Here is a 25968-nt window from a genome sequence, read left to right on the forward strand (position 1 = left end):
CTGAGGGTTTGCCCCCCATCTTGACTCCTCACAGACTTCAGAGTGGGCAAGTGCAGAACATAGGAAGCGAGCTGCATAACTTTGTTCATCCATAAAGTTTTGGCGGCGGTAGAAAAATTCAGGCAACTGGTGTGGTGGATAGATGGGGAGAGGATGCTACCCCCAGTTTGGTGAAGAGGGAGGTTTGAAAGAGGTTCAGATAAATGGGATTGGACTATCACTGCATCCCCCACCACACAAAATCCAGGCACTCTGACCGGCAAAGGTATCCTCCATTGCCCATTGTAAAACTGTTGCATCGTGATACTAGTGTTGTGACTGGTTACTGGAGCCCTCCCCAGAGATGGCTGCATTATAAAGATAGGAGTCATGAAATGATCCACATAAAGACAGTGGGATAGATACATAATGACTATGCAGACGGTTGCAAAGGGCACCATGGGATACCTTAACAGATTTATTTCTTTACTGGGAATTCCAGTGTAAAACCCAACTCTCTTTCTGGAGCACAGGTTGGGTCTTACTTTGGCTCTGAACTCTGCACTCTGGACGTGAACCGAGATGGGCTGACAGACCACCTTCTCGTGGGAGCCCCGTTTTATCACATCCATGGGGAAGAGGGAAGAGTTTATGTGTATCGGCTTGAGGTAAAGACACTGGCTTCCGCAATTCTGACTCGGGGGCGGAGGAGGAGCTTTCCAATAGTTCTTTGAAATATTTCTGTTCCTGCTTGTTAATGGTGACAAAAAAAACCTTCTCCTTGGTGCCTTTCCTGTATGGCCCCCCCAGTGAAATCCATATGGTGCCCATGCATAACTCGTGAACGGTGTCTTGTATGAGACGACCACAGAATGATCCGCCCTATCTTATAGGGGTTATAAGGCAGGCTGTACCTACAGAGCTCTTAAAGAGAAACTAAACTGAAAACGAACTCCATGAGTGAATGCAAAAGTCTTGGATCCAGAAAAGAAACATTGTTGTCTCTGGCAAATTAGTAATAGAACACAAGGGACTTGTTAGCCCAGGCTAATACATTTTAAAACAAAACATTTGACAATTGCTTCCTTTGTTTTCTCATTGAGCCTTGGTGCTCTGTGTACACAGGTTGAACCTCTGTGGCCCGGGATGCTCTGGTCTGGAACACCCATGGCCCGGCAGGACCACCAGAGAGCCCCAGCCACAGAGGTTGCCAGTGGCTGGGTGTTCAGACGGCAGGCAGCCAGGAGGGCCAGTGGCCTGGGGCCAGGGAAGCCCCTGCAGCTGGAAGTGTGAATCCACCACCGGCTGTGGGTAGGGAGCCCTGTGGCCAGAGGCACGGAGTCCCCACGGGCTGGGGGAAGGGAGTCCCACTGGCTGGAGCAGGGTGGCAACTGGGAGTGGAGCCCTGCCACCGGCCAGGGACAGCGCACTGGCTGGGCCAGTGGCCGGTCGGGGAGCCCCAACTTCGCCCAATGCCTGACCTCCCTTGGTCCAGCAAACTCCCTCCTTCAGGACCACTCGGGTCCCAAAGGCACTGGACCGAGGAGGTGACATTGCTGACACCACTGTAGCCTTGTCTAGACTCAGAGGCCGACCTATTGCCCAGGACAGCTTTAGCTCAGGGGCGAGGGACCGTTTTTGGGTTGGGGGCCGCTGACCCACTGAAAAATCAATTGGGGGCCACACACAAGTGAGAAGCAAAAAAACCCAAAACACCCCCAATCGTTCACTGATGTGGCCCCGACTAACGGGAAAGACACGAGAGCCGAGGGAGGCCCAAGCTGGTAGATTTTGTGCGCGGCGGTTGGAGTGCCAGCGAAAGCTCCCCAGTGCAGGGGGGAGCCTGAACATCAGGGGCCAGATCCAGGCAATTTGGGGGCCACATCTGGTCCCCGAGCCTGAGGTTCCCCTCCCCGCGCTTTAGCGGAACCAAACTGACCACGGTTTAACTGCAAATATCGACCTGGACAAGCCCCGCTCAGCACCATTTCAGAAGCAGTGAATAAAGCTTGTCCAGAGGGGCTGAACGCAGCTGGGGGCTTCACTTCACATTCAAGGCATCTGTCAAAAGCCAAGTCACACACCTCCCCCCGGCCCCACGTTGTGGCTTAGCACTAGGGCAGGGCGACTCAACACATGGCCCATTTGTTTGCGGCCAGCGGGGTGGTTTGGGTTTGGGCAGGGCTAAACACACGGCCTGCGGTTGGGATCCTGTGAACATGGCCTCCACTGGGAACACGCTCCACAGTGGCGAGGTGTCTCCCAGGCCGGGGGAGCGCTGGAAGACGCAAGCGAACGAGCTGGCTGGAACAGACGGGAACAGGGTGTTGGCGTTTCTAGCCCGTTGGGGGAAGTGCCGGGGCATTGTGGGAAGTGCTGGCTGCTTAGCTTTGTGGGCAGAGCCGGAGAGGTGCTGACTGGCTCAACTGGCCACGTTTGGGTCTGGCGCCGCGGCTTAAGGCTTAATCTTTGTATTCATGCCCATCAGTGTGAAAGAAGCGATTTGCATATATTTGCATATGTATTTACATGTCTATGCAGCCACATGGCCCTCGGCGTGTGCTGGGAGTATCATTGTGGCTCCCGGGGATTCCAAAGTGGAGCAGCCCTGCTCTAGGGAGTGGTCCAGGGAATGTGACATTCTCAGCTGCGGCAGAGCAGACTGGGGGCCGGGGGATTTGGAAGGCACTCGGGTACCACGCAGAGGGGCGGCTGGACAAAATCTCCAGGTGGAGATGCAGGGTTCGGAGTTGGCAAGCAGGACAGTAGCAGCTGATTTTCAATGGTTCGGCCATTTTTATGTGTAAGAGTACACCTGCGTCCATTGACTCCAGTAGCAAACCGGGGGCATGGGGGTTTCCGAGGGAGATGAACTGGGACTTTGCATTCTTGTTGCTTTGTTGTTCACCTTCAGTCCTTGCTGCTCTAGGGAATCCCCCTGTTTTCCAGAGCCACAGGAATAACCTCTCGGCTGTTTTTCAGAACAGCGCCTTCTCCATGACAGGACACTTACGTGACCAGAAGCTGCCTTCTCTGGCAAGGTTCGGATTTGCTCTGGCCAGCATCGGAGACATCAATGGGGATGGGTATGAAGATGTTGCCATTGGAGCCCCCCTTGAGGATCAGCTTTCAGACCCTTCTGCCTTTGGCAGCATATACATCTACAATGGTGATAAGGATGGGATCAGACCCTCTTTTCAGGTAGGGGGGAGTCCCGGGTGACTCGTATGTGCAGTGAGGATTTAATGAGCGAGAGGCAGGGGTGCAAGCTCTTGTGATAGAGGGTTCAGAGTCAGGACTCCTGCATTTTATTTTAATTTCTGACACTGTGAAGCCTTGGGCAAGTCACCCGGCCTCCCCATGTCTCCGTTTATTCATCTCCAAGGCTGATAACTTAATAATTCCTGCCTCCCAGGGGTGTTTTGGTGATCTCATCCATGTTTTTATCCCCCCCCCCTTTCCATTTCTTGCACAAACTGTTCCTTTTATTCTGGAAAATCGCCTTATAACCGATTAAACAGTGACTCGGTCTTGAAAAACGAATTGGCTTGGTTGAGGAAACACTGGGGCTTTTTCTTTTAATCTGAAACCCCGCCCAAATTTACTAACCTTTGAGTCGGGTCTGGTGGCGCTCACGTTCTCAGGTTTGCAAGTTCTCTGCTTATCAAAAATGCTGCAGCTACCAGAGTATGGTCCTCAAAACTCTCATTGTGCGTGGATGAAAAGACTCCACCCATGGTGAGCGCAGATTGGGCTGATGGGGGAGAAGTGTGACGTGGTGCGTCGGGTCACCTGTGTGAAAGAAACTCTGCAGGCTTGACTTAGCAGAGCTGCTTCTTCGACTCAGCTGGCTGGCTATCCCTTCTACCCCTATTAATCTACGATTCTAAAGTGCTCAGTTGGGGATGTGTTTCCATACCTACTGACTACACACTATCTCCATTAGCAATCCTGCCTGTCCGCTGTTGCAGGAAGAGGTTTGTCGCCTTTCCTGGACATGTCAAAAATGCTCAAAGCAGTCCCTTGTTCACCAGAGAAATATCCCATCTTATCTGTTGGTCTTTTCCAACCCACAGAGGATAAGAGCAGCTGAAATTGCTCCAGGCCTCCAATATTTTGGACAGTCCATTGACGGTGGTTTTGACCTCACTGAAGATGGTCTCATAGATATCACCGTGGGATCACTTGGAAAAGTGACTGTGCTCCGGTAAGTAGAGATTGTTCCCAAGTGTTAATTAGTGGTTCCATTATTATTTAAGTATTGCTGGGACATACATTAGTTTTGTTGATTAAAAAAAAAAAGTGTCCTAAATATTCTATGTAATATAAAGGCTTTAGGCTAATGCCTTGACTACACTAAACTCCCCATCAATCCAATTTATGTGACTTCAGCTATGCAAATAGTGTGGCGTCTTCTGTGCAGTAAGGTTAACAGGGGCTGCTTTCCTATCAACTCAGGCTATTCTTTTTGTCCTGATGGAGTACTGGAATTGATAGGAGAGCACTCAGAGATTGATTTATCATGTCTAAGCAGGCACGATAAATTGACCGCCAGTGGATCAATCGCTGCAGCATTGATCTACCACGTACTAGAGACAAGCCATAAGTTAGAATCCTTTTGTCTTTAAACTTCTAAACCAGAAAGTGTTAGGCCATGTCTATACTTACAGCACTGGAGATCCATTTTCTAGCGTTCAATTTAGTGGGTCTAGTAAGAATCAGCTAAATCAAAAACTGAGAGCACACCTGGCTGATGGCAGTAATCCTCGATTTGTGAGGAGTAAGGGAAGCTGACAGGAGCCTTTGTTCCCATCAACCTCCCACTATGGAGACAGTGCCAAGCTCGACTTAAGCTATGTTGACTCCAGCTACTATTTTTTACATACTTCAAGCTGATCTTCTGGGTCTCGTATAGACCTGGCCTAAGTTACTAAACTTGGATCAGCTGTAATGTAGGACTTCATTAGCCCATATCTTTGTACCCACAATCCTTCATGTGCAGTTTAGGTTCATTAGCCATGTAGACAGCTTATTTACAAACTGCATTCAGTACCTAGACATCTACATGACCTTAACGGGGTGGGGGTACATTTCACAACGGGTGAGATTCAATTTGCATGTGCATTTTTACTCCTGGAAAACTGCATGTGAAAATTAGAGAATTTGTGTACCAATATCTATCTGATTTGCCCTAGACACCTGGAAGAGGTACAAGAACCCAGATTTACACCTGCAATTCAATTCCAGGTACAAAAATGGAAACTCAGTTTTGAAACTCTTAGCCCCATAGAGTTTGTGGGTTCAGATAGTCTCTTCCTTTGGATTTTGAGATTTCTCTACATTCTTGACATTCCCAGCCAAAACTGGAAATTTAAGAAATAGACCAGTCTGGTCCAACGTTGTTTGGCTGTTGAGTTTTCAAGACAGCAGAGAATATCAAGTGAAATACTACAGAATCAGTTTACGATCCTTGCTCCTTGTTGATAGGGGGTCTTGGAATGTTCCTCCCGTAAAGCATCAGTCTGGAAATTCTACTTATGTCCATCTTGTCTACTTGCTTATCGGTTCCTCTTCTTCCCCTCCAGCTCCAGACCAGTTGTCACTTTTAAGGTCACTATGAGATTCACCCCAGAAAGAATATCCATCTTCCAGAACAATAGCATCGTTACTGCGGAATTGTGCTTTGATATGATCCCTCCTTTAAAAGCATCCCAGCAAGGTAATAACGTGTGAATAATAATGAGACTGTCAGCTGCAGGCCAGAGTTGTCCTGAGGATTTTGGGGCTCTAACTCTAGAGGCTGTTCTGTACAGAAGGGTTGCGTCTACACTGGCATGATTTTGCGCAAATACTTTTAATGGAAAAGTTTTTCCGTTAAAAGTATTTGCACAAGAGAGCATCTACACTGGCATGTGCTTTTGCGCAAAAGCATCCATGCCAGTGTAGCCGCTCCGATGGCCATTTTAGCCATTGGGCTTTCTTGTGCAAGAAATTAACGTTGCCTGCCTGCACTGGCCTCTTGCGCAAGAATACTTGCGCAAGAGGGCTTAGCCCTGAGCAGGAGCGTCAGAGTATTTGCGCAGGAAGCACTGATTTCGTACATTAGAATGTCAGTGTTCTTGTCCAAATACTCGTGGCTAGTGTAGACAGGTGGCAAGATTTTGCGCAAAAGCAGACATTTTTGCACAAAATCTTGCCAGTGTGGACACAGCCTAGATGTATCATGTTTCAGGGACACATGATCATATATGGTTAATAATAATACTTTCTCTTGTTAAAAATTCAATGTGAGGAGCTAAGTTCACAGCAGGCAGAGCAGATGAAGCTCTACTGAGGCTGTTGAAGTTGCATCTGCTTATTCCAGCAGAGAATGTGATGCTAGGTCTCCGTACTACCAGTTAGCCCAGCCGTTCTTCCTGGTTGCTTATCCTTTACATGCCAGGGTGCAGTTGTGATGGGTTCACCTGGCGGTAGCTTGAAGTCATACATGAAGCAAGAAGTTCTTTGAGTAGTGTCCCTACAGGTTCTCTATTCTAGGCACAGGGGATGCTAGTTAGGGATGTAAGTGAGTAATTGAGTAGTTCACTACCCGATAAGCCTAAGCTTATTGGTTAGTAAAGTCAACTATTTACATTTCCCCTCCCTTGCTGCCTCTGATTCAGAGGCAGCAAGGGAGGAAGAAGCAGGAGCCAGTGCTGGGGGGAGCTAGCTTATAAGCCGATTCCCCCCAGCACCATCTCCGCGGAGCAGTGGGGTGGGGACTGAGGTGCAAAGTCTTATGACGGGCCCAGGGACGGGGCTGCTGGACCTGGCGCGAGCTGGGACTGGGAACTACCTCCACTGTGGCTTTGCAGTTTAAATTTAGTAAGAATTGGGCTGCCTGCTTACCCAGCTCTTACTACATTTAAACTGCAGAGCTGCAGCGGGGGTAGCTCCCAGATCTGGCACGTGCCGGGACTGGGTGCCTTCCCTTATCAACTAATCATGTAGTCGATTAAAAAATTTATCAACTACATGATTAGTGGAATACCCACTTTTTAACATCCCTAGCACCAGTGCACCTAGAGTGGAGCACCTGTAGGGGGACACAGCTTCAAGAACAATAATTTCTGCGTATATTGGGTAATCATTTCTCCCTGTTGCTCAAAACCAGAGATTAGCACTAATTTAGCACATTTGGGAATATGTTTCTTTCATCTTTAGTCCTTCAATTCCTACTTAAATGTATATCTTTGAATCTAAGGCCAAGTCTCTACTAGACCCAGAACGTTGGCTTAAGGTGCACAACTCCAGCTACATAAATAACGTAGCTGGAGTTGACATACTTTAAGCCGAGCTTGGTGCCATCTCCACAGTGGGAGGTCAATGGGAGCAAACGCTCCCCTTGGCTTCTCTTACTCCTCATGAATCAAGGAGTACTGGCACGGACCGGGGAGTGCCATTAGCGTTTGATTTAGTGAGTCCTTACTAGACCCACTAAATCAAATGCCAGAAGGTCAATCTCCTGCGCGGTAAATATAGATATGGCTTACGCTTTAAGATTCCTGTAACAGCTCTGCCTAAACTTAATAGTGCTTTTCCCCCCATATAATTTAGAGCTCTGATTGCACTTTGCTCACAGACGTTAGTTTCCCCAGTCCCATGAAGGGTGTTCTGAATTCACAAAAAATTCCAATCTGTGTTTCCAGAGAATTGGCACTTATCCATTCACTACACGGTGGATTTAGATGTGAAGACGACGAAGAAGAAGAGAGCCCAGTTTGAGGATCAGAAATTCATACTGAGCCGAGAAGAGCCGGTCAATCAACCTATGTGTAATAAGTTGCCACTCCATATACTGGTAGGTGATTTTGGCAGTTAGCTCAGAAGCTGGGAAGGAATCACTTCTACTTCCGTGAATGGAGCATCCTTGGATTGCACATCTCTGGAGCTTTCTCTAAAATAGTGCTCCAGGAAAAAACACAGATGGGAATGGGCTAGTTATGGAATCTACCTCAGGATGATTCAGTCTTGAAGCAGCAGATGGATTGTGAAGGCATGGAGGTTAATTTCAGGTAGACTTGCTTTCATGTCCTAAGCAAAACAGCCCAAGGGGAAAGAACTTCCCAGAACTGTGTGTCACACTTGTATCAGTAAGAGATGTAGGAGATCATGTGGTGTAGACAGTGGATGGTATAGGCAACTTTTTCCAGCTCTGGTTCCATTGTGACCTGGTGTGTGAGTCACATCAACACTTTATGCCTCAGTTGAAGAGAACTAACAACACTTGTGCATCTTTGTAAATCACTTGCAGATCTGTGTGTGAAAAGTGCTGTAGAAATACCAAGTAATATATTCCGCCCCACTCACACCCTCTTCCTCCTGTTAATAACTGGAAGCAAACAGGAGTCCAGCATTATTTTGGGCAGGTTTCAGCTGACTGCTACAGCTTGCATGCAGCACTCTATGAATAACTGCACTGGAACATTTCATTCCAAGGCAGTACCTGGAATTCTGGCATATTGGCTGCCTCGGAGTCCCAGTATCTTTGAGAGACAATGGCACCTGGCAGTTTGAATGTGCCTGGCTCCCTCTGCAGCGAGATCCTGTTCAAGTGAAAGGCCATGTCTGGAGCGCAGAAATAAGGATTTTAAGAATTGAAACAAACAGATTTTTGGGGCTTTTTGCTCCTCTATTCTTGCGTGTCTGGTGGCATTCAGACAATGGCACATTAGGAACTGGGCCAGTCGTGCAAAGAGTCACTGATGTACGAACATGACTTTACAATCTAACCTGCCATACCAATGAATTTTTTTTCTTATATTACAGCCATGTGATTATGATTGTTTCTCTAGCATTACTCTTAAAGTCAGCTACAACCTCGTTAATAACAAAGAGAATGTGGATCATGCTGCTCCCATCCTGGATAAATACCAGGAACCTAAGGCATATTTTCAGGTAATAAAATACTTCCTAGAAGCAACTGGCTCTCCTGCTCCTCAATAAGCTTTTATCATGAGTAGCGTTGGCACTGTGCTTTTCTTAGCACATGCGTGTCTTTTCCACACCCCTGCCTAAAAGAAGTATGATCTTCTACAGAGATTTGAAAAAGGAGATTCCCCCAGAAGACTCACCTATATCCTGTATTTAAAAAATCTTGGTTCTGTTCCCAACTCGGTCCTTACCTCACTGTAACTTTGGGCAAGTCCTGTACCTTCTGTGTGTGTCAGCTTACTCTCATAGCGAACGGGGACAGAACCCAACTTAATGGGAAAAGGGGCAAGGATTCATTAGCTAATGTTTGTGAAGTGCTTTGCAAATATAAAGTTCTATGTTAAGTAGTATTATTGAGAGATATTATTTGAATGAAGATTTCTGCATAAACAAAATGGTATTATTTTCTATTTAAAAAAGGTATGTAAAAAAATATTCTAAATTATATTTTGGGGGAAAAAGTCTAAACCAGAACAAAATCAGAATTTGTGGAGTTTCAGATTCTGAAGGACAGGTCTAGTCTGTAGTGAAGTCAATAGCCAAATCAGGCATAGATACTAGATTTATATTGGAGGATCAACAATATTGATAAAAATACTGGCCATTTCCTCTGATTTGGTTCTTTCAGAAAAATCAAAGTAGTCTCACATGCTGTGTGCTTGTAACAGGGAAGGTGTGAAACTTTCATTCTGGAGCTCGTAGAGCATTTCTATAAATTAACTTTTCTAGTTTTTATTTTTGTCATCTGTGTCACTTGTAAGACAGTGATATTTGCATTTAAATAAAATTGAGATAGGGTAGATTAAGTAAAAAAAATGTGAGCAGATGGATTAAAAAACTAGAATACTTCAGCAATGAATGGGGACTAATAATTAAAAAATGTACAGGATTCTGCCGTAGAATGCTGCAGATGGCTCTCTCTAGACGAATGGAAGGGCTAACAATTAGCATCTCTTTCTAATGGGCTGAGAGTGATGGAATGCGAAGGGACCCAGAGGAAATATTCCGAATGCTGATTTTGTTCCCACTGAAGGCATTTCATGCCACTGTGAAGTCTCCTAATAGTCCCTTTTCTTGCAATCGCATCATAACTCAACAGCAACCTGGTAGAGAGCTGCTGCTGTTAAAGGTTCCTTCAGTCCAGCTTTGTCCCTTAGATAGGGTCATGCAAATGCCTGGTTTGGGGGAAAGCGTGCTTGCAATGTGAGAGAATGTGTTTTTTAATATGCAGCCCCCCCAGGAGGAAAAAAAAAGAGAAAGTCCCCTTAAAACCAGGGAGTTCTGACCAGCTCCATCCTAATGATGCCACTCTAATTTCAGCTGCCTTACAAGAAGGACTGTAGTAACAAGACCATCTGTGCTGCGAACTTAATCTTGAGAAGTCAGATTCAGTGAGTTGAAAAGGGTTTGTTGTGCTTATTTCATTTGTGGCATTGTTGTAAAATACATGTAGATCAATGTTCTCCCATATCTTTTCCATCCATGTGTAGAATAATTTTTATGTGCACTGAGGCATGTGTGAATGTGCGCCACCAGTAGAAACACAATCCCAGCTGTGGATGCTCTGTTAATCAGCTGGGTGGTTTTAGAATCTCTCTGGAGAAGCCTCACAAGTGCTCATCTTACAGGGAACGCTGATGTAGACTGTGTGAAAATAATTTGTGTTTTTGTCTCCCTTTCATACATTAAATCCCACCCAAATTATCCATGCTATTACATCATGGCCTTCTAACTGCTTTCCTCCTGAGGCCAGAATGAGCCTCTCTGGGAATCTCAGCAGTGAGACCAAGGACAGAAAAGGCACGGAGTCCCTAAAGTCCCAATTTTGATATTGATTCTGAACATTTTGACTGCTAGCCCATAATACAAAAGCAAGGGGTCACTCCAAAGTTATCCAGCCTGAGATAAGAGGATAAACTTTGTGTCACAGTGCAAAGTCAGCCTATGGCACTCCCTGAATGTCAGTGAAATGGAGCGAGGGTTGTAAGGGTCTGGATAACTGTATATGCTAAAGATGATCACGTTTCACCCTAATGATCAAAAAGGAACATCCGCCTCTCCAAAACCCCCTCCCTGCCCCAGGGCCATACTACCGATAGGCACAACATACATCTTGGACTCTGGACACCTCCAGACCCTGGCTGCCCCCCTTCTCAGTGCCATTCCAGCTGCTCCCTGTCCCATAACTTGGACGACCCCCTCCCTCCACCGGGGCTCAGTGCCGGGAACCTGCTTACCAAGCGATGTTCAAGGGGCCAGAGTGCTCACCAAGCAGGGGCGCCGCTTCCCTTCAGCCAGCTGCGGGGCCACCTGCTGCTCCTCCCGGCCACACTTTTTCCTGGCCCTGCTCCTGCCTTGCCATCTCTTCCAGACCAGATAATATTGTAGCAAATACCATCTGGTCTGGGAGAGTTGGCAACCATTTTCCCCACAGTGTCACACCCTCCCCTCCCCCCCGCCCATGTGGAGTAGTCACTTCTGGTGCAGGTGCTGGGTGCCTGCTCCCGAGTGAAGACCACTGCTTACTTAATTTTCCAGCTGTGTTAGGTGGGTCTGTGAAAGCATCTGGCCAGTAGTAGCCTGGTGGCCTTGCACAACCAATGGTTTGATCTTGTGTGGCACTTCTACTTCATCCATGTTGCTATTTAATAACACCTCTGTTCTATTTCTCATGCTGGCTTGCAGGAAGGAATTAGTGGTGGGGTTCACCAAAGAGCTGAACCTGAACATTTCTCTGGTTAACAGCGGGGATGACTCCTACATGACCACCATGGTCCTGGAATACCCTAGAAATCTGCAATTTAAAAAGATGATCCCAGAGGTGAGATCATGGAGCGGGGCTATCTGGTTGAAAACAGGGCTGGGAAGAGACAGCCTTGGTCAGAATCCATTGCTGTTCACTCACTGCCCAGGAAAATTCTCCTGAAATAAATGCATAAGGGTGTCTTTTTGGCCAGGGGCAAGAGAGCAGCCTGTTACACTTACCAAAGGCCGGCATTGCCGGCGCTGCAGATGTAGACTCTGGTCTGGTGCTGGGCCTGCTCTCCTTTCCTATGCAGCGGGAGCATTTGGCCATTAGCACGGATAGCTTACCAGCTGAATGGGACCCTACCTCCTTGTCTGCTGAGTTGGAGGCTCCAGAGGTCATGGGTCTGTTCTCCGGCCAGAGATGATTATCTAGGGCACTAATGATACCAATGCTCGGAGGCCCTCCTCCATCGGTTGACACTTCCTACTGGAATTGTTGGAGTCTAGACACCTCAGAGCTGTATGTAAATCCCACCTATCCTCTCCCTTGCTGACACCAGCCAGTTCCATCGGTGTACAAGGGGCAAAAAAATGAGCCAAATCAGCAGGGACCAATGGTGCTGACAGGTGTATCCTTCTCGATGCCAGAGGCGGCGGTTATTCAGTCTTTACCATCCCTGTCTGGGGTTTACAGGGGCCTTGCAGAGGGTGGCAAATGAGTTCCAGATCCAACCCAAGGGGGAACAGAATACTCAGCATGCATTCTCGAGCATCATGCACTTTTTTGGTCCTCCTCAAGTGACCCTCTCTGTGAACAGATTAAATTAAGGGGCTGGGTATAGAGGAAGGTTATTTCTGAGATGGGAAACACTGAAAGCAAATTCTGAAAGCTTCAGAATTACTGCAAGCAGATTTCAGGCCAGTAAAAGCTTTGGATTTATTCAGTATTATTAAGGCCATAATTACAGCACAGTGAAAAAATTTAAATTAAATTCAAGCACTGCGTGCTGTGGCCTGAGTAAGCCAGCTCCATTAGGGTGTGTTCTGCAGTGGCATATATAAAATGGAACAGCTGATAAGCGAGTAATGTAATACATTAAATAGCAACAGCACAAGTGGCTTTCTATTGCTAAAATATAACCAGAACTAAAGTGTCTGGGTCAGTTCATTTTCCAATTGAAAACTGATGAGGCTTTTTAAATTACTTGTATCAGTTTTTATAAGGGACAGATTTAGAGGTCTTGAAGGATTGGTCTGTCTTCCAATCCTTCAAGCTACAATCTACCTGGTGGGCTCATTGCAGTGTTGTTCTTTCACAATATATGCTGGAGACTGCAACGTAACCTTGGACTTTTTAAAAGCCAGTCTAATGCGGGTATTTATTACTACAATCACACTAATCCAACATGTTAAATGGAAACAGTTTCTGGCATTTCGATTAATGAATGTTGCCTGCCAACAAAAGGTGGTTTTTCACTAGACTCATAGCCTGTATTGCTGCTGTAAATGCCTAAAATGAAGGTCTGACAAAAAACCATAAAGGGAACACCTCAGTGATGTTATCAGTGCCTAAAATGGTGAAACACTGTGATCTCCAAGACCACTAACTCCTGATGTTATGAGCTATTCACATCTAGGTTAGAAATTCCTTTTGAGGGCGTACACAGCAAAATGAGTTGAATCTTCCAGTGTGTTTTGCTTCAATATTAAAAAGCATTCCTACTATTTTGACAGCCATCCCCAACTGAGATTCACTGCAGGCAGTCAGAACCATCCACACATTTACCCTCATCCATGGACTGCAAGATTGGACACCCAATATTCAAAAAAGCAACGGTAAGACAAATGCCATGGTTTTCAGCCCTGTTCTTAGTATTCATTCTATTTTCAGCAGCTGCTCTTGCACACTTATCTTTGCAGCTAGGCCATAGCCTCAACTTCATATATGGAGGCCATCACTCTAGCTGATACTTTGGGGATTGCTCAGATCAGTACCAGGTTCAGTCATTGCCTGTCCTGTAACCTTGGGGTGCCTTAATGCTGTGCTGCTTTGGCTCAGATCGCTGACACACGTAGCCTGCCCGTGTATACAAGGTCTCACCCTGGCTTTCAGCAGCCTAGTTACTCTCTGCAGGGTGATTATCAACAGCCCTGCCTGTCCTTGGTCCCTCTAAATTCCTTAGCTCCTAACTTCCAAGACATGCAGACTTTCCCATTCTGGTTTGTTACCTCCAAAAGAGTGAAACCACTCCCTACGCCCCAACACCATCTTGCTTTGGTTCCCACATGTTTTACACAACAGTGATCTGCTTGGAGTAAAAATAAACAAAAGATTTATTTAATAAAAAAACAAACAAACCACAGATTCAAAGTTGGAATAGAGAGATAGCAAACATGCAAGTGATCCAGTAGATACAAAAATGTACACTAAGGCTTTCAACATCTGTGTCAGATAAAATTCTCTAATACCATTCACCTCTTGCCTTTAAAGTTTCCCAGCATGCCTCTGACCTGTGTGTGGGGAGGGGGGGGGGGGGGTTCCAGTACACTTTCCACCTCTACATTCTTTTAAAAGCTTTTACTGTTTTATTCTTCAGTCCATTATAGATACAGAAAAGTGGGGAATTCCCAGTTATACCAATGTCTTACCATGAATTCCAATGGTTCGTGATTTGTCTGTTCCTGGGTTGTACAATGAATCGTTATTGAGTCGTGTGTGTGTGTATGTATACATCTGGCTTGGGAGATGCTTCTCCCTGTCTGATTGCTCACCTACGTGATGTGAGATGGAAGCAAAGCTTCTGAGCATAGTGCTCTATATATACAAACACATACATTCATAACCATAGTCTTTATCTCGTGGTGACCAGAAGTTTCAGAACATTACAAGCTTTTGGTAAAAGACCATATTCAAAATACTTGTACAGTAAAATAACATAATATGCATTTTTTTGTTTGTTTCTGGGGAGGGTTTTCTCCTCTTCAGGCATCTGGGCCCTGACTGTTATACTAGCTATTTGCATATACTTGTCCCTTGGATGTTTTCCTATTATACATATTAATATGTAGCAAATAATGGAGGGGAAATTAGACAAAATTATCTAACTAAATCTTATTTTAAAAGTAATGCAGTGAAACTAAATAAAATGTAAATATACCCAGGTTGCTTTTTCTTTTTTTAATCTCTTTCTTCGTAATAGGCACAATTTTCAGTGATTTGGCAATTAGATGAAGCTAGATTTCCTGATGAGAATGTGAACATCACTATTAACATCACAAAGTAAGAAATGACCTTTTCCAACTAAGTCATAAGTCTATTTTACTTAATCCTTCTCCATTAATCAGTAGGGAGCCAGTATGAAACTCTACTCATTTGACCCTCCCTTCTTTTAGAAATATCCATGCATGTATAAACTGTGGATTAAATTTTTTTTTTGAAATTATGGAGAATGGGAAAGCCGCCAAACTTACTTATGATTTGGGCAGGGTCTTGACTTCCCTCTCTCTCACAGAACACCAAGTACCCCCCCCCCCCTTCTTCAAGAGGGAAAACAGTGTGTTCACATGTATGTTTTTCAAGAACACAGCCCAGCTGTGTAAAGTGGATTTTTTGTTTAGGACCCAATTGATTTTGGGGGAGATAAGGAATGGTGTGGGCACTAATTTCCTACACTCACTTAATGACCCTGGGAAAGCTGGTGTTCAGAGCCATTTGTTGTCCTTTTCTATTCTGTCTGGGGAAAGAAGGTGGGGAAGAAAGGAAGTCTGTGACAGATTTCTAGGGGGTTGGGAGAAAGGCAAGCAAGCCTAGAAAAAAAAAACAACCTAAGGCCTATACAACAGATAATGATGGCCATATTTATACCAAGGGCACAAAATTGTACTTGACCCATTTTCAAAGATAAGAATTTAAATCTTCAATTTAGCACTTAAATAGATGGACTTAAGTGCGGGAAATAAGGCCACAGGAATGAGCAGTCAACATCTTTGAAACTCGGGAAACTGATTTTAGGAGACTAAAGATTTTGACTAACCTTAGGCAACTAAATCTGGAATTCTTGCATAGCAGAAGGGGAATGTTTTTGTATGAGTTTCTACTATGCTAGTAAAGCTTTTTGCACATATGGCAGCACCCAAGGGTTGAAATATTTGAAATATTGGGAGTTGGGAAATGTTAATGAAAATGTCAGAATAACTACTTTATTACATTTATGGAGTTCAGACCACTAACAGCTTTTGAAAACCGCCCTTGACTGTACATGGACAATAATTCTCTTCAGTCTCCTTTTATTAAGTCCCTGTTGGCAAGTGTCAAACTACAGTGGCATTAAGAAACAAGGAAAAAAATTAAATATAGCCCAAGTGGATAACAAAATGTTCTGTCTTCCACCCTTTTTGTTTTTAAAGTGCAAATGAAAATAGCATTCCTTTGATTGAAGAACACACACTTCATGTCAAACATGCTTTTACTGCAGTTCTTACCAAGTAAGTCTTACAGTGTAGGAAAGTGATATTGATAGTATCACATTTACAAACCTGTATTGGAGGTAAAATGAGTTAGGGGAACCCTGTTGAGACTAAAATTTATTTTATGAATTGCTGTTCTTCTATGAAAACGTTAATTAACCTTATTATTGAAGACAGCTCACTATTGTTAAAAGAATCACTAGATTCTATGATAAATCCTGAGATTTCTTTCTTTGTGTGTTTGACAACACTATATAAATGGGTGGTTCTCATTTTATGTTGGTCTTTCATATCAAGAGGGGAGGGAAAAATTAAAAAATATGATAGTAAAACCATCAGTCAGGGGAAAATCAGAGACATCCCTAGTACTTGAAAATATGTAAATAAATTTCAAAATGCTGTCTCTTTAAAATAAGTGTAGATAAACATGACTTCTATTAAAATTGGATGTGTGATAACTTTTTCCCTTCTCTATTTGAGAGATCAGTTTCCATCATTTATAGCGTGAACTAATTTGCAGTAACAGCACTGCAAGCTCCATTTATTCTGATTTATCTTTTTGTCTGCAGGCCAACTCCACTACTATATGTGAATGTTAGTCAAGGACTCCCTGAGAACAAAGAGTTCCAGTTTAATGTAGGTACAAAGTTAATAACATTGATGTAGTTTAATTTTTAGGGCCAACCATTCACCCTCTCTTGTGTATTTGCCTTTGTAGATCAATGGGGAAAACCGCTTTAGAGCTGAAATCAAATTACAGATTTGGGTTCCTGTCATCATACAAGGTCATCATATTACAAACGTGAAAAATGTAAAAAACACACAGGTATTTTTTTTTTTTAATTTCAGTGTGTGATTCCTCTTCCACAAACTTTGAGGCATTCAGATTTGAAGCCTGGCTTTCCTACAAAATCCGGGAGTATTGTATCTGATTTTCTGTCAGGATTTACATATTATAATCTGGCATAAATTGATTCTGCTAAAGCAGGAAATTCACCAGCCCTAAGAGCATGTTTTTAAAGCTGGGTCTATACAAGAGAAACAAAAACCAATTTTCATTACAAAGGAATGCCTCAAAAGTATTAGCAATATTTAGTCTTATCTTAATTTTCGTGTGGGAGAGAAATGAAAAGACTAGATTTTACTACGGCTCATTTAAATAATCAGTTTTAGTGATTTAAGGTAAGTGGCAAAAGAGTTTAAAGTTCATGGTCTCTAAATTAGCTCAAAATAAGGACTTAGCGTGTGGAAGAACCATTTTTAATATTTGAACTATGACTTTTGCAAGATTTTTTGGCAACAATAGATCTTTACATATTTTAGCTAAATACGTAAACATTTAATTCATGGTCATTTACTCTCTACACCATGTCAAATTTATCAAAGTTAAAATAATCCAAAAATACAGCAAAGGAAGTACCAGTACAAGGACATAATTTTGTGATCGCTCACTTTAAGGTCCATTTTGATCACTGAAAAAAGCTGCTATTGAGTAGAACATCACCTGCAGAGCTAAAGTTCAAGACTTCTCTGTGGAACTTTTGAAGCTCCTTCTGTATGCCTTTCCAGACAGAGGAGGAAGATGTCTTTCTTTTATACTTTACCTCTTTCAGAAGTTTATCTGCCACATAATGCAGCCACAGGACATTGCTATGGGGGTGATAGTCAGCCCAGTTGTTAGAATTCTCTTCTTTCATCTGCCTATAGACATCAAACTGGTAGTCACCTCTTCCTTGGAATAGCTCTTTGTCAGTAGAAATATCACAAAAGACAGTTAATCCATCTTTCTCCATTCTAGACAGGGTATAATCTATGATGTTCACTTGAATCCCTTTTGTGGGGATTGTATAAACTGCTCCATTCAAAGTATAACTCAGTTCCTTCAAATTGGTTTTCTTAACCAGGATATTCCCCCAGTGCAAGTCTCTGTGCTCAAAATGCAAGGCCTCCTCTGCCACAGCTAAGGAAGCAGTAACTTGATGCAGTAGGCTTTTTGCTGTTGCCACTGAATTTAACTGCTTTCTCATGTCCTCCAAGTTATTGCCTCCGAATTCAAATTCTAGGACCATGAACAGCTGCTGCTCTCCAAACAGGTCTGGCCGATCATTTTCAGATCCGTTCAGTTCATGGTATTTGTCCCAGGCTTTCAAAAGATGCTCAGGATATGCCCCCTGGACGCAGTGCACGGAGTACAAGTCAATGAACCCTATAGTCCTGTTCTCTACATCCTGAGACAAAAGGCTCAGTTCCTTTGAGATTATCATCTCTGGCAAGATCTCACTGAAGTTCTTCTGAGCTTCTCCATTGACCCTCTTAGTCCCCTCAACAGGAATGATTTTTAAAGCCACAGCTCCTCTCTCACTGGTGGTTTGGAATACCTCCCCAAATACTCCTTCCCCAATCTTCAAACAGTTCTTCATCTTATCTGGGGGAATACATTCCTCAAAGGATATAGGACCCTCCTGTTGGCATTCCCCATACACTTTCTCTGCATCTGTGAGCATCACCTCCAGAACAGAATGGGACTTCATGGGAGTCAGCAAGAGCACTGAGGAGGTGGGCCAATTACTGTAGCCAACGCTTTGAATGAATGGGGACTTACGATACCCTACAAGCTGTGATTTGAAAGAAGGCGTAGAAGGGATGCTGCCACTGGCTCCTTCCTCTATGGCAACTTTCTTTTTCTTGTGGAGAGAGAGAGATGCCCGAGCCCTGGCCCACGGCTGGGAGTCATTGAGGAAAGAACAGTCAAATAGAAGAGACGATGACACTTCCAGGGCATCTCTCTCTATTCCTCTTTGCCTCATTTGTTCTTGAAAGGAGCCATCAGCATACTGCCATGGAGTTTTTATATTCTTGCGTCTGACTTGGCGCCTTGCCTGTTTCCCCCATCGGCTGGAGCTGAATCCACTGATACAGGCTTTTCTACTGGTGCCTCCGCCATCCTCTCTGGGGATGACCTTGTTACTTCTGGATTTCGTTTCTGAGATTACAGACAGGGCAAAGGGGGAAACGGGCTGCTGGCAATTATTTCCCCGACAGGCGGACCACGCATCCAACTTTTTATGACGGATCTTCCTCTTCGTCACCCAAAGCGGCACCGCCTGTGAGTCCAAGACCACCACGGGCTGGAGCTGGTGTTTCCCTTGGGCTGTGTCAAGGCTCCAGCGCCTTTCCGGAGAGCCCCTTCTCAAATCATCCTGGGGCGCGGCAGGGCCTTGGGCCAGGAGCTGCAGCGTCCCAGGAGGGGGCAGGGCAGCCCCGGGGTCATGAAGCGTTTTCTGCGCGGCCAGGCGGGTTTCTAGCAGGCCCGGTCCCGTCCCCCGCGCCCTTTGTGAGGTCGGCCTGGGGCGCTGCTCTCCACCCCCGGGGTGACGAGGCGGCGAGAGGGGCCGGGCCGGCAAGGGCACGAGGAGCGGGTCTCCCGGGGCCGCGTCGGGCTGCCTGCAGGCTCCGATGGGGAAGAGGGAAAAGCTGCTCCCGGTCGTGGCCCGGCGCTGGGCCGCGGGGAGGCTCCCGGACAGCTCCCCGCCCGCCGCCATGGAGCTCAGCTCGGCCAGGATGTTGCGGGGGCGGCGGCGGGCCCGGCCCGAGCCGGCGGGGGGGCTCTCCCGGCGGCCCCCCAGGACGCTCTGCTCGGCCCCGGGCGGCGAGGGCTGCGGGGTGCTGCAGAGCAGCGGGGCGCGGAGCCCCGGGCGCCGGGCGGGGAGGCGCCTCCGCAGCGGGGTGGCGAGGCCGCGGTTCTCCTTGGCCGCGCGGGCGGGCGGCTCCCGGCGGGCGCCCCGCTTGGGCCGCGGGCGGCCGGGCTGGAAGTCCGGGTCCTCGGAGCCGGAGGAGGCGGTGGAGGTGGAGCTGGAGGCGAAGAGCCGCCCGCGGTCCTGGGGGGGGGACAGCCAGGGCGCCGGGGGCGGGAGGCGGCGCAGGGGGCCGCCCCGCCGCGCGTAGGTGCGGAGCAGCCGGGGCCGGGACCCCGCCGCGCGCTCCATGGCGCCGCCGCCCCTCAGCGAGCGCCGCGCCCGCGCGCCGCCATTTCAAACCGAGTCTCGCGAGGCGCCCGGCGGGAGCCCGCCCAGGAGGAGGCGCCCGCCCAACGGCCGCCGCTTCCCTCAGCGCGGGGGGGGGCTGAGCCCGGGGCCCCCCCTCGGGCGCCCGGTGTCTGCCCCCCCCCCGCGTCTTCCCCCTGTGCCCAGTGCCCCTCAATGTCTGCCCCCCCGTGTCCCTCACCCCCGCCCTTCCCATCCCCCCAGCTCCTGTTCCCAGCGCCCCCAGTGTCTGCCCCCCCGTGTCCCTCACCCCCGCCCTTCCCATCCCCCCACCTCCTGTTCCCAGCGCCCCCAGTGTCTGCCCCCCCGTGTCCCTCACCCCCGCCCTTCCCATCCCCCCACCTCCTGTTCCCAGCGCCCCCAGTGTCTGCCCCCCCGTGTCCCTCACCCCCGCCCTTCGCATCCCCCCACCTCCTGTTCCCAGCGCCCCCAGTGTCTGCCCCCCCGTGTCCCTCACCCCCGCCCTTCCCATCCCCCCACCTCCTGTTCCCAGCGCCCCCAGTGTCTGCCCCCCCGTGTCCCTCACCCCCGCCCTTCCCATCCCCCCACCTCCTGTTCCCAGCGCCCCCCAGTGTCTGCCCCCCCGTGTCCCTCACCCCCGCCCTTCCCATCCCCCCCACCCTCCCCCTGTGCCCAGCGCCCCTCAGTGTCTGCCCCCCCCGTGTCCATCACCCCCCGCCCTTCCCGTCCCCCCACCACCCTCCCCCTGTGCCCAGCGCCCCTCAGTGTCTTGCCCCCCCGTGTCCATCACCCCCCGCCCTTCCCGTCCCCCCACCACCCTCCCCCTGTGCCCAGCGCCCCTCAGTGTCTGCCCCCCCGTGTCCATCACCCCCCGCCCTTCCGGTCCCCCCACCACCCTCCCCCTGTGCCCAGCGCCCCTCAGTGTCTGCCCCCCCGTGTCCATCACCCCCCGCCCTTCACGTCTCCCCACCACTCTCCCCCTGTGCCCAGCGTCCCCCAGTGTCTCCCCCCCGTGTCCATCACCCCCCGCCCTTCCCGTCCCTCCACCACTCTCCCCCTGTGCCCAGCGCCCCTCAGTGTCTGCCCCCCCGTGTCCATCACCCCCCGCCCTTCCCGTCCCCCCACCACTCTCCCCCTGTGCCCAGCGCCCCTCAGTGTCTGCCTCCCCGTGTCCATCACCCCCCGCCCTTCCCGTCCCCCCCACCCACCTCCTGTTCCCAGCGCCCCCCAGTGTCTGCCCTCGTGTGTCCATCACCCCCTGCCCTTCCCATCCCCCCCACCCTCTCCCTGTGCCCAGCACCCCTGAGTGTCTGCCCCCCGTGTCCATCACCCCCCGCCCCCGACATTCCCCCCTCCGTGTCCATCACCTCCCCTGTGCTGACTTTCCCGTGTCATCCTGCCCCTCCCTCTCCTGTCCATCCCCCCTCAGACATCCCGGGTCTGTTCCCCTGACCCTGTCATTCCCCCCCGTGTCCATCACTGTCCCCTGCGTCCCTCCCTCTTGTGTCCGTCACCCCCGTGCCTGGTGCCCCTCAGGTACCCCCGTCTGTCCTTCCCCTTGAAGCCCATCACTTCCCCAGAGTCCCCATGTTTGTCACCCCCTTGTGCTCATCACTCTGCCCCAGTGGTCGCTAACGTGGTCACCGCGAATCCCATGGCGCCCGCTGGGGCATTTATGTGCACCTGCCGAGTGAGTGATCAGGGCCAGCCCAAGGCATTTTTGCACCCCGGACACGCGGCACATGTGCGGCCTCTGCCCCGGGCATGCCCCCGGGTGCCTGGCAGCCCCAAAAGGTTGAGGACCACTGCTCTACCCCATGCCCATCTTCCCCCCCCATGCCTGTTTGTCTGGTGTCTGTCACCTTCAAGTGCCCTATGTCAGTTCTCCTCCTTCCCTGCTCTTCCCCCCCATGCCCATTCCCCTCAGGTGTTCCCCTTGTCTGTCCCCATCCCTATGCTCCCAGAGTGACTTCGTCTTGCCCTGACATGATGATGAGTCCACTTCGCTCTCCATGCTTCCCGCAGGACACTTGTGACTCTGAGACATGACCGACTGGTCTTTTGCCTGCCCTCCCCATTAAAGTCCTGGTGACAATGGCCATGTTCAGTATTAGACTAGCAAAGACCTTCAGGCTCTCACCTCCTGGGATGGAGAGGCAGGCTGTCACTCTGGCTTTCCAGGACTGTCTGAACCACATAGTGCATGCTGAGCATGCAGCATTCACTCTATAAATAACAGCACTCACCCTGAATATAGTGATTGCCAAAATGTTGATTCAGCTTTGGCTTTATCATATAATCCAATAAACAGTCTCTACAATAGTGAATTCTCTGAGCCCAACCATTCTATAGTGTAGGCGAGTCTTTTGTGTCTGTCCTTCCAGAGCAAACCCGTGGGGATAGACCTCCAATACACTTGCCCCGCATACTGCAAGTAGGTTGTGGCCACACATCTCAGGTGAAGACAACCAGAGCAGGGCCACTATGGAGTTAATCTGTCCTAAACTGACCATTTGGTAGTGTAATGTGTAATCTCACACAGAGCCTTCCCTCTTTTGCTGGCCTCAGGACAGGCCACCTCACAGGTATGACCAGTCCTAGGATGGAGATGGCAGATAATGGTATTGGGCTTCTGCAATTCTTTGTGTATTTGTAGTAAGCATGCTTTGGGCAAATGATGTGTGGGAAACAACCAAGACTTTCCACTATTCTCTTTCCAGAATACAACAGTCTGCAGAATCAAGAATTCCAAAGAGATCAAATCTCAGGTGAGTGGTTTCTTGGGAACTGTTGGTACACAGACACACTAGAGAAACACAAGCCATAGGGAAGTTACTGTTGATCTTTCCATAAATGGGAAATGCAGCACCCAGCAGATACCGTTAGTCAACTTACATATAATGTCAATACATAAGCTCTCTATGGTGCAGTGAGCTAAGTGATTTTAATGTGTACAACAGTTCTAGATATTTAAAAAATATTGTAAGTCCTGGCCTGATAAAATATATTTCCTAGTTCCTCCTAGTAATCTTGTAATTTAACATTGGGGCATTGTGTGTGTCTGATTGCTTGATTTGAGCCTGTCATGGTGCTTAATATGTTGTCCTTTCATTTTCTTGGATTATGGTATTAGGGTTGCTGGTGGTAGTGACAGCTACTGCAGGGCTGCGCTGCATCTGTTTTGTCATGCATATGTATGCAGGGACACTGGCTTTGTAGCGGCTCATGTATTGAGTCACATGGCGTTATTGAATAGTCAAGCAACAAGTGCTACATGCTGTAACCAAGCATGGCTTGCTTTTAATACACACACAACATGCATTTAGTGAAATGGCCTCTGTACATTTTAGACATCTCAAATATTTCTGTGTAAATTGCAATAATGAACTTCATACTTACAGTGAAATAGTTTGATTCTGTGCCATACATTTTGCTTTGAGAAATATTTTCTTTGTTGATACCCCTTTGTTTTTCAGGCTGGCAGAGAAGTGCAGTACCAGCGTGTGGACTGTGTTATCACATCCGACAGAGAGAATGTTACTGTGACAGCTGAGTTGCCTTTAATTGATTCTCAGAAGGTATACACAAAGGCTATGCTTCTCTGTCATTTCTTTCTAAAAATCTGCTAACTCACATTAGGGGGATAGAATCTCTGCAAGGACATCTTTGAAATGTTTACCCTGAATGACATTTAGATACTAAGTTATTTTCTGACTCTGCCGAGCAAGGGTGGAGTTTTAATTGTGGTGCTCTCAGAGAAACTCTGCTCCTACCAGAGAGGAGATGTCATCTCCTCTAGTTATCCACTAAGTCTTGTCCTCCAGAGATGGTACTTTCAGTGCTGCAAACACTGATTTTTTTAAGTACCAATACTGCCACATATCCAAACAGAGCAGGGGAATGCTGGGTAGCACAATCCTAACACATTATGGTCTCATTTGTGTGAGTGGACTTCAGTTACCTTATTTCTAACTCTCTGGGTTGAAAAACATCCAAAAAGTCTTAATAGACTTGGAGGTGAGAGATCTGAGATGTAGGAGGTGGAAATATTCCTTTTGTGAATTTCTTAAATTGATGAGCAGTCTCCATAACTAGGAATGTAAAATCTGGGCATCTTGGATGCCATCTTGTCTGGAATTTGGTCAGTCTGAGCTCTAGTATGAGTTTGAACACATTCAGTTGATTAGGATGCAGTAAAAACTGGCTGATGTAGTTGAGCTCTGAGTCTGAAAAACCACTGTGATTATGGAAGAGGGTTGAAACCTCTTTGCTAGACTATGATAACGCCAGCTTTTCTCTGAAGAACTGAAAAATCTAGTAACTTGCTTTGTTTTTTCCTCCTTCCCTTGTAGTTTTTAAAAGACAGAACTGACCTTCTGGTCATTGGGGAAATCACCTTCAACAGCAGCCTGTATGTGGGCCTGAAGAAAGAGAATCACAAAGCTGAGGTATCCAAGCACCATATAGGCAGCTAAGGCCCTTTCTTAGGAAGAGAAGGAAGGAGGCAACTGAGGGGAAAAATGCAAATGTTTTTGCTGAACTTTAAAATGGGGTGGATTGGCAGAGCCTTTATTCACTGTTGTTAACAGGAATTTTGCCATTGAATGCAGTTGAACTGGATTTGGACCACAGAGAAAATTAAAGGCATGAAGAGAATGTATTGATGCACATAGAGAAGTTATCTGCCTGGTTGGGAATATGCCCACAGTATTCCTAGTCATACAGAGAACTATCCTAAATCCAGAAGATAATTTCTACTTGGAATTGTGAATATATAAATCAGCTTCAAGAAAATTTCAGTCATAATAGATACACTTAGGCATCCTCCTGGAAGCCTAGTTTGGGGAGAGGGGGGAGTACAGGCAATTGAGATGAGGCTATTTCATCTTAGATGTGCAGCATTCATATTCGCTTTTCATCATCTATTTGAATCTAAATCTCAACATTTGTATACATGCCAGGTGGGAAATTGGCCACTTGTTACAGTTATTTAATACACCCATTCGTCCATTCACATGCATCAGTGTAAATCAGGAGAAACCCCGGGTAAATAAGCAGAGTTGCATCAATGTATGTGAGAAGAGAATTGGGCCCCATTTATTCAGGCTATTAAAGTAGTGAGATAATCTCGGTTGGCAGTGAATAACTGTCGTACATTGAGACCGGTATCAGGGGTAGCTGTCTGTATCTGTAAAAACCACCAAGGCAACTTAAAGACCAATAGACTTATTTGGGCGTAAGCCCACAAAAGTCTTTGTCCATAAGATCTGTTGGTCTGTAAGGTACGATAGGACTCCCCATTGAAGTGCCTTAAGAGATACACTAGGTGGCATCAAAGTGATTATCAGAAACCGAGCTCTGTTCCTGCTCTGATCCTAATGCAAAGAAAGACAAGAGGCAGATATGGTGGTATTAGAGCATCATTTCAATAGATAAAGTAACCTATGTCGCTCAGCTGTATTGTCTCTATTTTTTAATACTTCTTTTTAGTTAGCAAATACTTTAGCCTTTTCCTACAACAGGTGGAAACCTTTACCCGTGAGCTTAGCTCAGTAGAACCTGCTTTCTTGCCAGCATTCCATCAAGAGGAGTTTGTGGTATTTGTGTTGTCTTCCACAAAATATGGCCACACCTCTGTTTGGAAAATGGGTGTATTTTAACATGTTAACTAGGATTCTGCTAATGTATTAAAGCTACAACTGCCTTGTCTTCATTAGTATTTCAGTAGATGTTAATTAACATGTTTTAAAGTATATCTTTTTCCCCCAGTGAAAACAAAATTATATTGTCATGAGTT

At 47.1% G+C, this 25968-nt stretch overlaps 2 protein-coding genes across 2 annotated transcripts in view; one reads left to right on the forward strand and one right to left on the reverse strand.

The window, feature by feature from the left end:
* The window catches only part of ITGAE (integrin subunit alpha E), a 72124-nt gene that overhangs the window by 39181 nt on the left and 6975 nt on the right, over nt 1-25968 (forward strand). Inside the window, 16 exon segments of the mRNA XM_075904627.1 lie at nt 513-647; nt 2962-3180; nt 4056-4186; nt 5565-5698; nt 7668-7819; nt 8788-8916; nt 10273-10343; nt 11638-11773; nt 13435-13536; nt 14901-14980; nt 16108-16185; nt 16737-16803; nt 16886-16993; nt 22892-22939; nt 23648-23749; nt 24524-24619. Of these exon segments, the coding sequence (XP_075760742.1) occupies nt 513-647; nt 2962-3180; nt 4056-4186; nt 5565-5698; nt 7668-7819; nt 8788-8916; nt 10273-10343; nt 11638-11773; nt 13435-13536; nt 14901-14980; nt 16108-16185; nt 16737-16803; nt 16886-16993; nt 22892-22939; nt 23648-23749; nt 24524-24619 (1788 nt within the window).
* Nucleotides 17412-20180, reverse strand: HASPIN (histone H3 associated protein kinase). Its single transcript, XM_075904628.1, has one exon. It carries the CDS (start codon nt 20151-20153, stop codon nt 17637-17639), a length of 2517 nt encoding a protein of 838 aa, XP_075760743.1. The 5' UTR covers nt 20154-20180; the 3' UTR covers nt 17412-17636.

This window comes from Pelodiscus sinensis, chromosome 21 (genome assembly GCF_049634645.1).
Source record: "Pelodiscus sinensis isolate JC-2024 chromosome 21, ASM4963464v1, whole genome shotgun sequence".
NCBI lineage: Eukaryota > Metazoa > Chordata > Testudines > Trionychidae > Pelodiscus > Pelodiscus sinensis.